Source organism: Pelodiscus sinensis, chromosome 9 (assembly GCF_049634645.1).
Source record: "Pelodiscus sinensis isolate JC-2024 chromosome 9, ASM4963464v1, whole genome shotgun sequence".
In the NCBI taxonomy this organism is placed as follows: Eukaryota; Metazoa; Chordata; order Testudines; family Trionychidae; genus Pelodiscus; species Pelodiscus sinensis.
In genome coordinates this window covers 35,651,264-35,668,882 of record NC_134719.1, presented here as the reverse complement: position 1 = coordinate 35,668,882, position 17,619 = coordinate 35,651,264, and the positions used below count along the sequence as shown (strand labels likewise).

General features: G+C 43.4%; 1 protein-coding gene across 2 annotated transcripts in view; it reads right to left on the bottom strand.

Annotated features, from left to right (window-relative positions):
• ABCD3 (ATP binding cassette subfamily D member 3) overlaps nucleotides 1–17,619 on the bottom strand; it is a 56,932-nt gene that overhangs the window by 27,461 nt on the left and 11,852 nt on the right. For both annotated transcript variants that reach the window (XM_075936566.1, XM_025180218.2), the window contains exons 2-4: nucleotides 13,757–13,793; nucleotides 6,621–6,719; nucleotides 5,006–5,094 (exon numbers count right to left, since the gene is read on the bottom strand). In XM_075936566.1, coding sequence (XP_075792681.1) covers nucleotides 5,006–5,094; nucleotides 6,621–6,719; nucleotides 13,757–13,793 — 225 coding nt within the window. The remainder of the gene's footprint in view (nucleotides 1–5,005; nucleotides 5,095–6,620; nucleotides 6,720–13,756; nucleotides 13,794–17,619) is intronic.

Here is a 17,619-nt window from a genome sequence, read left to right as displayed (position 1 = left end):
GAAAAAAAGATGTCAGGGTGTCCATCCTCCCCGCACTCCTGTACTTCATCTCCACCCAAAAAGAAGGGGATGGAGGGAACTTGCAATACAATTCTGTCATTGAGACACTGTGTGTGTCTGTCATTCCCACAAACTCACACTGTCCTTCAATCTCATCTCCTGACCCAATACATATGTGAGGGGCTGTTGTTACTTCTGTTACTGCTTGCAAAGTGTGTTATTTTTGACTTTTGGTGGGTCTGTTTTCATTTCTCTCTTACACTTAAATTTAATTCTTTGAGTAGTGAGTTCTCAAATCCTAACCTGTCACGGCTGGAGTAATTATCCTTATGGTAACTGGTGCTCCTGGATGTGTCTGGAATGTCCCTACAACTCCTGAGAGAGGCAGAGCAAGGAGTCTCCACATGCTGTCCTTGCCTGCAGACACCACTCTTGCAGCTCCCACTGATCAATAACAAGAAACTGTGGCCAGTAAAAGCTGTGGGCTCAGTATCTGTAGATGAGGGGCAACACATGGCTCCATGAAGCCATTGCTGTACATGCCAGCTGCTTTCAGGAGTGGTGCAGGGCCAGCACAGGAGTAAGCCTCCCTTAACCCCACTGCTTCATCACCCGGAAACCCTCTCAGTTAATTGGAGCCCAACCAGAGCCTGCATCCTGAATCATTGTCCCAGCCGTGAACCTTCTCCTATACAAACCTCCTGTCCCAGAGGTGTGTCTCCCTGCACCCAAACTCTTCCCAGAGCTTGCATTGAGACCCCCTCCTGGATCCCAATGCCCTGCCCTGAGCCCCTCCCACACTCCAAACTTCTTTGCCTAAGACTAGAGCCTGCACTCAACCCCCCAGCCAAGCCTGCAGAAAAGTATGTGAGGGTGGAGAAGAAAGGAGGATGGAGTGGATGGAGGCCTTGAAGGGGTGGAGCAGGGGCAGGGGCTTTAAGAAGGGACAGGAAGGAAGTGGGGCAAGGGTATTTGGGTTTGAGGTAGATCTTACATTGCACTTAAAACTGATCTTGTCGATAAAAAAATTGGAGACCACTGCTGAAAAGCAAAAAAAATGTGAAAGGACTACTCCCTCCCCCCCCCCGCCCATTTAATACTCGCTTATAATGTGTTTTCTAATGCTCACACACAAAAAACCTTCACTCAAAAAGCAATTACAAATTAAGGTATGAAAATGGCTTCTAACAAACAGAGAAGAAATAAAATATTTTTTTCTTCTCTGCTATTCACCTTTATTATGACACACTACTGAAAACTAACGCATCCTTTATATTGAGGTAACTGTTGCAGGAAAAGCTACTCTTTATAATAGTTTCCTTGATACTAGAAGACTATTAGAACACAGTCTTAGGGCAGAACAAAGTAGTACCCATTTGGCTCCTTCATATCTTAGCTTTTAATAAAAAATTATCACTGTTGCTTTGATAAACTATTTAGAAAGGAAAGGTGACAAGAAGATGAAATTAAATGATGGAACATTTATTTAATTTATCAACAAAAATACAAGTTTTATTAAACCAATTTAAAATTGCAAATTTATTTTTAGGCAAGCATTTAAACTACATTCACAATCGAGATCTATTTTTCTTCATCTCTGTTGAAAGACTAGATTTTTATTTTCAGAGAGATGGCAGGCAAGAATAAAGAATCAGTGTCACCATTTAATTTAATTACCATAGTGTGAACAGATTTTGAAGGAAAAACAAACATGGAAACATAGGAGCAATAGAGATTTAAAAAAAAAAAAGATTGAGCAATTTCAGCTATTAAGGAAAAAACTTCGAGAGGAAAAGCAAATTGCTTCAGCACTGCACTGCTCTATAAAACATTTAGCATCAGTAGAGCGTGTGAATGCTATTATTTTACCAAGTTTACCAAGTGAGATTGAAGCTATAAATGTTAAAAAAAAAACCTGAAGTGCCTTTTCTTCCTTATAATTGCATCGCAAGAAAAATTAAATCGTACATGTTTCATCAACTGAATACGTTTCTAATTATAGAACCATAAAAATGACTTCTTGAGGTCTCTTCCAGCTACACATCTAGTCTAGGCCACTACACTGAAGAAAGACTAAGTAAACCTTCAGGGCTCACCCCCAGGGCCAGATTAACACTTCTGAGGGGAGCCAAGACTAGTAGATTTTGTGGGTTGCCTCTAGGCTCAAGGGTGGAGCCAAAAATGAGGGCTTCTGTGTACTGGAGGCGGCTGCCAGGGAGCGGATTGTGGGTAGAAGGCAGAGTGCAGGAATGGGCTGGGGATATGGGATCTAAGAGAAAGGGAAAGAGTGGTGAGGAGGTGAGGTCTGGGAGGGATGGAAGATGTGGGAGGAGCAAGGGTTTGGGGTGCCTACCTGGCACAGCTCCCAGAGAGGCACAGATGGCTCCATGTGGCCCTGAGCTTACAGTCAATGCCCCACCCTACCCATTGGTCCCACTGGCTGCAATTCCCAGGCAATGGGAATGACCAGGAACAATGACTGCAGGGAGCAATTCCCTGCGGCAGAGTGGCTTCCTATCCCCTGCCAGGCAGAACCTGAGGGCTAAACATGGTCTTTGTCTTGTCTTGATTGGATCTGTGAGGCTTGAGGGTCAGGTCACCCCCGCAGCAGGGACCCGGCAACCCCCACATGACTGGAGTACCAGCACCAGTTCAACCTTCTGTGGGGGGAGGGGGGGCGTGGAGAGGGGTGCCCAAGCCTTGTGGGCCGGATCCCCATCCCTGCTCTAACCTTTTCTTAAAAACTTCAAATAATGGGGATACACCACCTCCACTGGAAGCCTATCTGCCCTAATAGTTACAAAGTTTTTCCTAATACCTTGCTGCCTGTTAAGCCCATTACTTCTTGTCTTGCCTTCAATGGATTTGGATAACAGAACATAATGTTGCTCTAATTATTGGATAACTATTCAGTTCCAAAGCACTGTAAAATACATTATTACTATAGAAGTGCAAAAGTTAAATTGATTTTCATCTGCTAAAAGGAACACTATCTTGGTATTGCATTCTGGAGGGACAGTTAATTTCTCTCTCATGAGCGAATAATACCCTCAAAGACACCAATATCCACGAGAGAAGAAAGAGGAAATAATAATATCTACAGTATGAAGAGCTAACTTCAAATTAAAAAAAAAAATATATATATATCCCACTTTAGAATCATGTAACTAAGACGTATCCTATTTCCACCCTCAAAGTTAACTGAGGGGGCATATATACTAAGATTGAACAGTGGTCTGTAATAAACATATTGACTAGTTCTAGTCCCAGCAATCATATAAATAGTAGCCCAATGTCTGAGACTCTTTAACGCTGAAATGCTGGCTATACCCTCTGGGCAGCGCTGTTGCCTCCCGCCATGGCGCTCGGCTGACTTCTGTGCTGCTCTGCCAGGCTGCCATGCGGGAGCAAGCGGCGCAAGCAGCTGTTTGGGGTCCCCGCTCCCGATGCAGCACAGGACCGCTGCATAGGGAACGCGGGGCCCAAACGGCCACTTGTGCCGCTTGCTCCCGCACAGCGGACCAGCTGAGCGGCACAGAAGTCAGCCAAGCACCACGGCGGGAGGCAACAGCGCTGCCCAGAAGGAACAGCCAGGGGGTGGGGCCTGGACGAGTGGGCTTCTCTGACGTCAGGAAAGGGCGCCGGATTCAAAAGAAGGAAAGTGAAGCAGATGTGGAGGAGACAGAGAGGAGAATGGAGGAGGCGGCGGACAGCAAGAGAGAGAGACACGCAGCAGGAGAAGAGAAACACTGAGTGAGAGGCGGGAGGGGAAGAAGAGAAAGAAAGAGAAGGAGAGAGAGGCAGGAGGCGGACTAGAACTGAGAGAGAGAGAGGGCGAGGCAGTAGGAGAAAAGAGAGAGAGGCCATTTGCACCACTTGCTCCCTTGCGGCAGCCCGGATGAGCGACGCAAAACTCAGCCGAGCGCCACGGCGGGAGGTGAAGGTGGCGGGGCAGTGACATACACACCCAAGGGGCAGAGCCTGGACGAGCGTGCATCCCCGACTGAGAAAGAGGTGAGCAGATAGAGTGGGAGGCAGGAGGGGGAGAGAGACTGAGAGAGAAGCAGAAGGCAGAGGAGAGCTGAGGGCGGGGGGAGGCAGTAGGAGGAGGAGGAGGAGGAGAGAGAGAGAGAGACCAGAGGCTCAGGAGAGAAGACCGACGTGGAGGAGAGACCTGAAAATTCCGTCTCATGATGGGCTAATTGGCTAGTTACTTGAATAGTGGAATGGAAAGTATGCTCATAAAATCTGCAGTTAACACAAAGCTAAGAGGGGTTCCTAGAACTTTAGAAGACTAGATTAAATCAGAAATCAAAATGGCAAATTGGACAGTTGGTCTGAAGTCAAAAAGAGAGGAAATTCAATAGAGGCAAGCACAAAGTTCTACCCCCAGGAAAAAAATAGAAAGCACAACTACAAAATTAGGAACAACAAGGTTAGGTGGTAATACTGCTGAAAAGTGTCAGTTTCTGACTCTGGGAGATGCAGGGCTGGAGCAGTAACAAAAAAAAATTAATGAATGCGTAATACCCACCTGCAGCTAGCTCTCCCTCTCCCCTCTAGCAGTTCCTGCCTGCCAGAAAATCAATTCCTCCCTCCTAAAGACTTCAACCCACTGCAATAAGCTGTTCTGTGGTACACAAGAAGCTCTGGGAGGTAGGTGGAGGAGCAATGAGTAGGTGCATTCAGGGGAGGAAAGAGGCAGGGCAGGAAGAGGCAGGACCGGGTAAGGACTTGAGCGAAGGGATCAGGAGATGGTGTAGCTTGGGGCAGAGTGGGGGGTTGTCCAGACAAAGATGGCACCTATGATAAGTATAGTTTTATGTTTTTCTTTTAAAAGTATTATCATTTAAACAGTGTTGCAGATATTCATATACAATGTTATTTCATATTATTTTGCTTAGACATTTCATGTTTATCAAAAAACTTGCCTTTCACTACCATCATAACATTGAACAAAGAAACAAGATATTTAAAAATAGCTACATAAATAATTTACAGGTACCTTTCAATGACTGTTCCATTTTGAATCATCCAAATATCACAATATGTGCGTACTATCAGCATAACAGCAATAAGCATCAAATAACCTGTCTAATACAAATTAAGCAAAGCAATTATTCAATGTTTAGTAATGACAACACAAAAATTAAAAGCTCACCTAATGAAAAATTATCAGGTAGGAAGAAATTTCCCACTCCTTTTCAAGGGAAATAATTTTGTTCAATTTATAGAACAGATTCTAATATGTTAAATGTTTTTATAACAAAAGTCAATTACTACACTTATCAGGAAGATCTCTTGTGGAAGAGGTTACTTTTCAGCTTTCTAAAAGCTACTATACGTTACTACTTTTATCCAACTGAAAGCTGTACACCACACATGGCATAAGTATACTGTACTAACAAAATGAAAGAAAATGTAGAAGTGTCAAGGAACAAGTTTATGTACCAAATTTAATAAGTTAGTGCAGGGGTAGGTAAATTACAGCTTGAGGGTTGCATCTAGTCCAGTAGGGCTTTTAATCCTGCCTTTCAGATTACCAGTCCAGTGGCACAGAGGGGCTAAGGCAGACTACCCCCTCCCATGACCCTCTGCCACTCCTGAACAGGGCAGGTAGGGATAGAGGGCTCTGCACGTGGCTATCACCAGCAGGCACCATACTCGCAGCTCCTTTAGCTGTGAATGGGGTGCCTGCAGACAAGAGCAGCACACTGAGCCACTTGCCCCACCCCTCCATACCCAGAAGCTACTGCCAAACATGCTAGCCACTTCCAACAGTGGCACAGGACAAAACCAGGGAGGGGGGAAAACATGTTTTAGCCCTGCTGCACTGCTGCCAAGGAAAGAGGTATATGGCCAGGGCCCACACTTCAAATCCCTCCTGCACCCCAACTCTAAGTCCCTTCTAGCACTCCAACCCTCTACCCCAAACCCTACATTGGTGGCCTGCCATATAATTACCCTATCCTGATTTAGGGACAACTGAAGCCTAGAAAGCCAAATGATACAATTTGTAATCAGTCTCCAATTTCTGTACTTCAGTACTTTCATCCCAAAAATATCTTCAGATGTTTACAGAACATACAAGTTTGATGTCTGGCAATTCACAACTGGTGCATACAAAGAGTTTTATCTTGAAAATTCTAGTCTAAACAATTTTCCTAGGAAGACACCTATTGATTTTGACCAAAATGGCACTCTAGTAGGCAGAGCTCGGCCACCAAAAGCTAGCCCACAATTCACAGTGAAGGTTATCATTGGAAGGAATTGTCAAGAAAGGTAATCAATTCTCCACCATATATAGTAAATCAACACCAGCATTCCCTCTAAAAGATACTCTATGACTCAACCACAAATTACTGGGCTCAGTGCAGAAGTTACTAAGTGAAGCTCAATGGCTTGTGTTTTAATGATCATACTAAATAACTATTTAATTTTAAAATTATGTAACTGTGAACCTGAATTTCTAAAATTTCATAAAAAATCATTAGGCTTTTATTTTTCTAGTTCAATACAAGTCAGAGAACAATTATTCTGTGTTTTCAGAGCTATCATTACAACGAAGAGCTACATCAGAAGTTTGATCATTTTTATTTGTAACAGCATGGCATGCTTACCTCTTTACAAAATGTTTTAGGGACCATTATTTTCAAGATTCGACATATTCTTGCAACAAATACTCTGTCCACCACTGCTCGCTCTTTCTTCACTTCTTTCTACAAAGCATGTACAACATGAGACAAAAAAATGTACATCATTTGTATGAAGTTAAGCAGATATGCTACAATGTACCTGAAGTACATGCCATGATTTATAAAATTGTTGTTCAATACTTCATATAGCTAAGAGTAATTTTAAAAAGTAAAGAATAGGCCTCACATTTGTCATCTCGAAACTGCTAGATTCTAATAGACAGCATCACCTTGATCATACAGTATTTTTTAAAAATACAGTCCCTCTTGTCAAAGAGTTAGAGAAAAAACAATAGTTTATGTGAATACTGATCCTTCACGCTGGGCTCCATTAGTGTCAGACCAGTTTATCTGTTTTTTTTTAAGTTACTTTAAGATTAAAATGGATGATATAGAGCAAAAGATACTAACAAAAAGGTTCATTTCAAGACTCACCCGAAATGAGTACAAATTACATCTGTCAAATGTAAAATAACAAAAGCCATTTGGAAAATAAACTATTAACTATTTTCAATCTTTTTAGAGTGTATGACAGAAACTATAATTAAGTTTAAGTCTATATAAAATACTCAGGCTCATTAAATCACAAAGAAAAAATATTGTCAATGTGCAGCATGGAATCAGTTTTAGTTATGTTAATAAAATAAGTATTTTTATCTAAATTAGCAACAAATCTGTCTAAAAATCAAGCAAATATAATAATAGTAAAGCCCTGATTCTGTTCTATAGGACATTTTGCATGTAAGAAGTCAATGCAGATACTGTGGTATATAAATTTAAGCATGCACACAAATGTCTGCAGCATTGTGGCTTACAAATACAGTGAACAGACAAGGCAACAAGCAATTTATCTTGGATAACTGGCTTCACCACAGGGCTTCTCTAGAGTTGGTAAGTAAACTGATAGCATCACATACAAATAGTTCATTGTGTCTATACTAGCCATGCACTATTACGTTAACAGCTCTTGCAGGTTTGAATCACATCTACATTTGGAGATTTCTAAAAGATAACTGCACTGAAACATTCAGAGGACTGCTTGAGTTTCATTAGCCTGTGTCCATACCATCACTTTCAATGGTGCAAGCATCGTATACAGCCCTGCTGTATGGAAGTACCAGCCAAACAATATTTAGCACATTTGTTAGACTTTCTGAAAGCATTTACACATGGATACAGAACAAATTGCAAGCAGACCAGAACCAAACACTTTTTAGCATGGTAAATTTCTCTACTGTACACAGATCTAGATGTATGTTGCAAAAATTATGTATGACAATTGCTTTTTGTGAAATGTTTAATTTTTCTGGAAACATTTTTAACTATTTACATTGCATTAAAAAATTCAAGGTGACCTTCAAATAATTGAAAATTTAATTGAATTTAAAAATTGGGCTTGTGCTCTGTTTCTTTATAATGTAGGAAAGGGGCACCAAAGTTGTTTCTTGTTTTGTGTTTTATCTTCTCTGTTTACTTTTCAGTTCAAAGTATCAGAAATGTCAAGCCCAGGGGTGGAAGTAGCTTAAATTTCTTACAGGTACTGTACTATCACAACCTGCCCCCTCCCCTTTGGGAGGGCTACGGGTGCGGTGGCCATAGGAGAGTACCTGTAAGAAATTTATGAGTGAAGTGGAGTGGGGGTTCAGGGCAGAGGATTTGGGTGTGCGAGTTAGGACTGGGGATGCAGGAGTCAAGGTTAGGGGAAATGAGTGGGGGCTCAGGGCAGCAGATTGGAGTGGGGGGGGGGTTCAGAAGTCAGGGTTTGAATATACGAGGGGCTATGGCAGCAGGATTTGAGAAGAGGGCTCAGGGCAGGGGGTATGCGAAGGCAGCTCAGGTCAGAGAGTTGTGTGAGTGCGGGGGGGGGGGGGGGGGAAGAGAGAGGGAGGAGACCAAAGGCAGGTTAGAAAGGCTGGTGGGAAGACACACATCTGGGACTGGCCAGCCTGGAGCCCCCTGCCACCATTTCAGGGGGTGGGGGCCTGCAACCACACTTACACCAGTTGCTGAGGGTTTTTTTAATTTTTTGCTGACTAGGCAGTGAGGCAAAGTTCACAGCCTGTGCCCTCCCTCCTCTGCCCTCCTGGGTAGTTGTGAGGGAGAGCAGGCTGTTTACTAGGGAGCGAGAGTAAAGTTAACAAAAAGAACAAAAAAAACCTCAGCAACCTAGGTAAGTGCAGCTGAAACCTCCCCTCTATTCCAACCCTCTCCCTCCACCACAACCCCTTTAACTGCCTGCTTCGAGTGCAAAAACCTACAAAAAGCCCAAGGAACAGACTGGGAAAACTTTGCCTTTTCCTCCTGCAGGTAAGTGCCCCAGATGGCCAATTTTTTTTTCAGAGCAGTGCACCAGCTTTCTTTCATCTGGTCAAGTCTTCTCTGGTTCTGATGGAGGATATGCCATATGCTAAATCATGTTTATCATAAATTCTCATATACTAATTGAAGATACGGAAGAAAAACATTGAAGACATACATTCTCACTGAAGTGTTATTAACTGAAATATACTATTCGTAAAAAGGCCAAACAGTGACGAAAATGTCACTTCCCAGCTCTAACTTTACTTGCTTTGTTCTTAAAATGTCAATTTTACTAAGTCTCCAGTGAAAGAATCTTTCAAAGATAGAAAGGACACAAATTTCTAATATTAAAACCAAGCAGAACCCAAACTCCCTCCCCCCCCTCCCCACACACAACTTCAGGCCTTGACATTTACTTAGTAAGTTTTATGCTAGTTTCAGCAACTCTTACAAACTCATCTTAATTTACATTGTACTTTAAGATCAAACACACACATTTTGACTTAAAAAGGTACAGGGCAGAAGGGGCAAGGTGCCAGCAGCCCACTGGGGCAACACCTCCGTGCAGCCCGTGGGACTAGCAGGGGAGCTGGAACTGGCAATAGGGTTTGGGCCCGTCCCTGCACTCATCAGCAGTGGCAGAGAAAAACAATAATATGGTCCTGGCTCGCTCTGCTCCTCGAGCCATGTTGCTAAGGGAAAGGGGCAGGACTGCTCCCCAACACTCACCAACAGGAAGCAAAGCAGCCAGGAGCCAGGGGCAGAGGCTGTGTTCCACTGTCACTGAATGTGGAGGGGAAGTTGTCAACTCCTGCTGCTGGTGCAATTCACCCACTAATCCCCTGAGCCCCATCGCTCCAGGGAAGAGGCGAAGCAGAGGAGGGGTCCTGCAATGGAGAGGGGGTTATTCTGATTGTCCCCCAGGCTAGTGGTGGCATTGGGAGGAATCACAACAGGGGTTAAGTGGCCACTCTTTCCTCTGCCCCCCCCCCCCCCCCCATGTCCTTTGTCAGCAGTTACCCCTGGTGAAAATTATGAACTTTCAAGGGGATTTTGTCTTTTAAAAAGTATTATAATTATGTCATTTTTTCACACTGAAAATTGAAAGAAAATTAGTGATGATCGCTTTAAATATCAAGTGTACTAAGTTTATAGGCAGGGTTGTTAAAGGAATGTGGCCAAACTTGTAATGCTGGTTCAACTTTGGAAAGCACTTTGATAGGAAAAGGTCATCATTTTACAATCTGCTTCTACCACACAAAATGTGATATTGCAGTAACTTAAAAGCTAATGGTATTACACTGGATTTACAATAATGTAAACAAGACAAAGATCTGTCCCCAGCTATCAAGAGCAAAGGCATTTTTCTCAGGTCATAAAATGTATTCATGGTAAAGCAGCTGGATCCTGCTCCCGCTGTAGTCAATTCAACAAGACTGGGTCCAGAATCTTTCTAGCCATTCCTTTGCTATAGCTAGATTATCTATTGCACAATTTAAAAACATCACAATAGAAAAGTTTAATAAATTATCTCATCTTATGGTACAAGATGATCTTGGATCCAATGCATACATCTCAGCCCTAACTGTCAAGGTCACACATATATAGACCTTATATTTGTTAAAGAGTTTCAAAAACAGAGATGGTGAAGCTTTTTTCGGTTGGGGGCCGCTGACCCCCCAGGCAAATAGATTTTGTGTGCTGCAGCCCCGCGGTAGAGGGGATAGCAGGAGCGCCAGCACAAACTCCCCAATACTGGGGGCCAGCTGCAGGCAAGCCAGGGACCACAGGTTCCTCACCCCAGATCTAAAATGTGCTTCTGCCGCTCCATCACCCTGGCTGCTCCTGAATACTGCATTAACAACCTGAAGAAGTCTCCCGCACTTTCAAAAAAATCGTTAAAAAAATTCAAATATCAAGTCTGGTAATTCCACAGTTTTACTTGTGTACTTTCTTTATATTTCAGGGTGAATCTACATTTGAAAAAAAATAAAAATACAATTAAACTGATCTAACAACTTAAGATAAATTTATTTAAACAGGATATAAAACAATGTATGCGCTTTAAGGCTTTGCACTAAGTTAATTGTTTTAAAATTCATTTTGTTATTCCTGCAACCATAGGCGTGTGCACAGGGTGTGCTGGGTGTGCCCAGGCACACCCTAATGTCTCGGGCAGCTGCTGGAGGAGGAGAGGGATTTGTGATGGGGCGCTGCAGCCCCTCACTTTAAATTCCCCACGGCCATCTACGGGGCACTGTGGGGCAGAGAGAGCGCATGCGCGGCATGCTCAAACACCGAGCAACAGGTGAGAGGGGAGACGCCTGGGCGTGGCGTGATGTCATGGCCCAGGACTTTAAATCCACATGGCCCAGCTCCAGAAGCAGCTGGGGCTCAACTACAAACACTGGCCGGCCCGAGCAATTTTTGTGCCCTGGGCCCCGCCTGTCCCAGCAGTACCGCATGGCGCCCCAGGGGTGCTCCACCCGGCCCGGCAGCACTGCGCAGCACCCCGGTGGAGTGCTGGGCTAGGACCTGGCCAGCCTGTAGCTTGGGATGGCTCTGACTCCAGCCCCGCGATTTGGAAGGCAGAAGCTGAAGGTAAGAGAGGGGAGGGGCTTGTGCTGAGGGGAGGGGGGCAGGTCAGGAGAAGAAAGGGGAAGGGTAGAGAAGAGACATGCCAGGGGCCCAAGTGGAGACAATGAGGGAAAGGGCAAGAGGTGAGGTGTCAGTAGGAGGGGGGACAGGGTGATGCTGGGAGAGGAGAGGGTAGGGGCATTGGGATTGCGGTTGGGGGGGGAGGTGCTGGGAGAAGGCTTGAAAGAAGGGGTGAGCATGAGGTAGGCAGGGACGGAGCAAGGCATGTGTGAGGACACAGGGGCATGAGGGTTGTGAGGGAGTGGGCATCACGGAAAAAGAGGGCAAAAGGGGCGGGGGCAGGGGCAGTGAGGGAAGGGGGAGGCACCAGGAGGGTGCAGGGGTAAGGGAAGGTACATGTGCCAGGGGATTCTGGGGGTGAAGCAGAAGGGCAGACACCTGCAGGGGAGGGACCAGCACCAGAGAAAAGAGGCAGGGCAGGTGTGTAGAGGAAGGTGTTAGGAGAGGGGATGAGGAGGGGTAGCTCACATGATCAGAATGGGGCTACTGGAGGAGTGGCACAAGGGGGAGAGAAGGGCTGGTAGAGGAGGGCAGTTCTCAGGAAGGCTGAGGGCAGGAGTCAGGGCAGCAGAGGAGGGTGAGGGTTTGGGGGGGCAGCAGGCACCAGGGGAGCCGATGGAGCAAGGGAAGGAGACATGGCAGCAGAGGGAAAAGGTAGAGGTTTATGAGATATTTATTAATAACTAGGGTGCCACAGTGGCACATCCAAACAAGCCACATGAACTCAGTACTGGTGCACAACACAAAATTCATTGTGCTCATGGGAGGAAATTCTTAGAAGGAACACTTCCCCCAGCCTCTCCGCCCCCAAGTTAATGTCACATACATTGGGGTAATGCAACTGCAGGATAGTTGCATGAGGGGAAGCTGGGGATGGGGGGGCAAACTAATCCCTATTGGTAGGAGGATGGTGGGAAAAGTCCTTAGAGGGGGGGTCACATGACACCTTTTACTTCTGGTCATGTGTCCCTCTTGCCCAGAGAGTGTTACCTCCAGAGGTGTGATCAATGGGAGTCAGGGGCATGGTTAACAGGGGGTCAGAGGTGTGGCTAATGGGGTCAAAGGACATTTAAAAAAAATTCTTTGGGTGCACACCCTAATGAAATGTGCTGTGCATGCCTATGCCTGCAACATTGCACTTTACTACCCATTGATAATATGCTAAGATGGTCTGCCCTAGAAATAGGGGAAAGAGTGTCATTTTACTCTTCTAATTAGTGAAGTTTTTTGGTAAACATGCTTAATCTGTAAACATTTAATAGACATTAAAATTTTACAGGAGCTAAGAAACTCCTTTCTCTCTCAGGCTACGTCTAAACTACACCCCTCTATCAGCAGAGGGCTGTAAATTAGACATATCGAAAGTGCAAATGAAGCTGAGATTTAAATATCCCGTGCTTAATTTGCATAATGGCAGCCGCCGCTTTCTCGAAACGGGGCTTTTCGAAAAACATAGCAGTTTAAATGACAGGATCAGTAGAAAACACTACGTTTAAACTACCAGGGTGTTTGGTTTTTTCGTTTTCTTTTCCGAAAAGCCCTGTTTCAAAAAAAGCGGCGGCCGCCATTATACAAATGAAGTGGGGGATATTTAAATCCCAGCTTTATTTGCACTTTCAATACGTCTAATTTACATCCCTCTGCTGACAGAGGGATGTAGTTTAGATGCAACTTCAGTTTTTCTTTTCTTATTATAATTTCACTACTTCAGTGATTATAGTTTTCCCAAGCACACAAGATCTGAATATCTAATAAAAGACATAAATAAATCAACCAACCAGCCTTTCAGGACATGCTTATATACCTTTATGAAAGCAAAAAGGCATAAATATTTTTTCCCCTTTGAAAAAATCAACTTTAAAGGATCTGAAGGCATTGAAGTCTGGTAGTTTCAGTACTTAAAAGCCAAAAATATCCAGTAATCAAATCTAGAAACCAATCACCACTACGCATCCTCCTAAACTGCACTAGTTGTACAACTGCTATCACTCAGATTTGGAAAGAGTACAAAGAGTTCATTTTTTGGAAGAAGAGGATTAATTAAATTTAAACCACATTTTATTGGTATTATTTAAAATACAAAAATAACGAGAAATAATTACCTCATTGTTCTGCAACGTTGGTTTTTCATTTTTCGTACTGTGGAGGAAGAGAGGATTTTATTTAGCTTTTCTCTAACATTTTTTATATTTAATTTTGCAAAATCTTGGCCTCTTTAGAAAGTTCTAATAAGCAACGGGATTCTCAAAATAGCATTTATGTAGTACAATACATACATTTTACAGTAAAGCATCTTATGAAATATGAGAGTTGTAATTGTAGTTTATGCACCTATACCATAATCTAGCTCAGAATTTCTGGTCAGTTTGTTTATACTTAGGCATAGATAGAACTAAACAAGCAGTAACAAGTCTCATCTGATGCTGTTATCTTTTAGAAAGATTAAGGGAATTGTGTTTTTGCCTATGTTACAAAAGTCTGATTAACAGCTTTAACGAATACTAGACATTAATCTTTTAATTTGTATCACATAATTACCAAATTAAATTGACTAATTTGCTGAATCTATTAGTCCAGATTTCCAAGATTCTAAGCACATTTCCATTAATTTTCTATATTTATACCTGTAAATCTTAAAAGTATTACCAACTATACTATTGGAAAAAATTAAAAAAAAATGAATAGTCCTGAAGCACTTTAGAGACTAACAAAAAATGTAGATGGTATCATGAGCTTTCATGGGCACAGCCCACTTCTTCAGATGGAGTAAAGGGGTCCAGGTTGCAAATAAATAGAGAAAGAGAGGGGATGTGGAGGGAAAGAGAAGGGGAAAAATTGAGAAAAAAAATGTTTGTCAATTAGTGTCCATGCTACATGAGCCTAATAGAGTTGGCTGTAAGTATTCTAAGTATTTATTCTTGGATCTGGACTTTTAATACTCCAATCATCTGAAAAAGTGGGTTTTTGCCCAAGAAAGCTCTTGATACCATCTACATGTTTTGTTAGTCTTTAAGGTGCTACTAGACTACAGGCAGTCCCCGGGTTACATGGATCCGACTTACATCGGATCCCTACTTACAAACAGGGTGAGGCAACCCTGCACTAGCTGCTTCCCCCCAGCAGACCAGGGAGACGCGAAGCTAGCGCCCCCCCCAGCAGACCAGGCAGATGCAGAGCGGCTTTTCTCAGCAGACACCTCAGCTTGAGAATAAAGGACTGAGGGAAGTGAGATGTGGGAGAATAAAACTGAGCTCTGGAGAAATGTTTGGCTAGAGTTTCCCCTACAATATGTACCAGTTCCGACTTACATACAAATTCAACTTAAGAACAAATCTACAGTCCCTATCTTGTACGTAACCCGGGGACTGCCTGTATTCGGGGTTTTTTTTTTTTTTTACGTTTTTCCAGTTATAGACTAACTCGGCTAGCCCTCTAAAGCTTTTATATTACTGGAGAACATCAAGCTAAGCATTTACCTGGCATTCCCATCACTATAGTATCTTAGTACCCTAGACCTATTAATAGATCCATCTTCTGAACCACCGTTAAGGGATGGGAAGTGTGGTTATCCTCCATTTTAGAGGGAGATGGAACTGAGGCACAGAAAGATTAACTGGCTTACCTAAGGGACACTTATGGCAAAGCTGGAAACTGAATTCTATTTTCTCAGAACCACTGCCTTAGCCATGAGAACACCCTTCATCTCAAAATAAAAACATTACAACTTTTTTCACTTTAGGATACTAAACCTGGGACTTTATAGTATAGAAAACAACATAGAGCATACATTGCTGGGATCTTTGTCTAACAAATGAAGACTCTTCAAGCATATCTGCAGTTGCTCCACTAAGACTGAAAGATATGTGCCCAAGCACAAGTAAAAAATCCAGTCATTTTAGCCTTGATGTTTCACTCCATATACAGTAGCTGAACCAACATGTTTTGTATGGTATTTGACAATTTTATTATACTAGAGATTATTATTTTAGATAAACCTTTTATGGAAGCAATTAGATTTCTTGAAACCAGATTTCTGAAGAACTTTTTTCCCCTCAAAATAGTTTATAAAACTTGTGCGCTAACAACAGTCCTTCATTTAAAGTACAAAGTCACTCCCTCTCCCATATTTCTAGAACAGACTACTTTGGCATATAAAAATATTAAGTTACTGGCAAAGAAGAAAGATGGCAAGCATCCAGAAAGCACACACGAAACAAACACAATAAAGGAAACATTCAAGTACACACAAAGTTCAGAGCATAAACACAAATTAAGGTAGTTTTCATTTCTCAATAAATTCATTAGTCCCAAAACACATTTTTTGCAGAGGCCCTGAGTTTGTGACAGCCTGTATTTGCAGATAGGAACTCAAAATGAGATATTAGAAGTAGCAGGCAAAGAGAGGATGGAAGGGAGGCACAAACAGCAGCACCAATGTTCTGTTGGGTGGCTATTAAAGTGGCTATAATGTATCCAACCATCCTGCCAAGGCTACAGCAGCACTCCTTCCTCTCCCAACACTTGCACTTGAAAGCTCTGGGTTCGTTGCAATGAAATAGGGCCCAGAACTAAATGTAAGTTGTAAAAAATCTTTAATGCAAGGATCCATGTGTGTCATCATGGGCCAAACAGAAGAAAAAGAACTCAACTTCAGAAAAGGGAAGGTCAGAGGAAAAGGGAAGTTAAAAATTAAGGTAATGGAAATCTGCAAATCAGAGCAGGGAGAACTAGACAGCCTTAAACAACAAGGAGTCTGGTGGCTTTGCCTTTTTAATTATACCAATACCTGGTCCAGTGACACAGGAGAGATGAAACAGTGATAAGTTAAGGTTCAGTGTTTCACAAGTCATGCATTCCATGAACATTACAGCAATGACAAGAAAATGTTCATTTCATAACCAACCCATAAAATGAAAAACACCCAGGGAAATGTAAATTTCATTAAATAATAAAAAGAAACTGACCCAACAGAAATAAATGAATCCATTGTCATTTTAACTAGTAAAAGTTTTGGGTCTTAGATATAGGGGAATTCTGTTGAGGATGAAAAGCTGTGTTTCTGGAAGTCTATTACAAACTTACCTCTAAAGCAGGGGTGGACAATAGCCTCTCAGTGGGCAGATCCAGCCTGACTAGGGCTTTGATCCGGCCCACGAGGCAGTTCCAGGCCCCACCCCCAGCACATTGCCTAGGAGCCAGAGACGTGAGAGCCCTTTTAACTGGTTCTATTTAAAGGGCTCGCACCTTTCTTGTGCCTGTCGGGCAACATGTTGCCTGGCAGCTTCAGGAAACACAAGAGCCCTTTAAATAGGAGCAGTTAAAAGGGCTCACACGTCCTGTCTCCCAGGCAATGTGCTAGAGGTGCTGGGAGCTGTGCTGCTTGGCAAACACCTGGCAGGCACAAGCCCTTTAAACAGAAGCAATTGAAAGGGCTCTCGGTCCATTGGCCCATTGCCTGGGAGTTGCCCGGGAGGCGTGATCCCTTTCAACTGCTTCTGTTCAAAGGGCTTGTGCCTGCTGGGTAACTGCCAGGCAACAGGTTAGCAGCGGGGGCCAGGAGCTGCGAGCCCTGTTATGTGAATTCTAAGCCTCCACTTCAGACAACTCTGTAAAGGAGGCTAGCCCACAGCATCCTCCCATCTGTTCCAGGTCCGTTCCATTGGCCAGAAGTCAGGGGCAGGGACCCCCCCAGGCCAAGCAAAGTTCCTGGTAGGGTAGCTCTCAACTCTGCCCCTTCCGGGTTGGCCCACAGCCACTTGTGAAATTTGTGATGTAGCCCCTCTTCAAAAATTATTGCCCACTCCTGTTCTCAAGGCTGACTGCTATAGGGTTGCTTTGTTTCTTTATTCTCCCCTCCTTAACAGCCTCATTTCTTCAGCTTGGTACACACTGGCACTAACCCAAGTTCTACTATTCTATTGTAAAGCTTTCTGTGGGAACTGTGGTTACATGCTCAGTGGCTTCA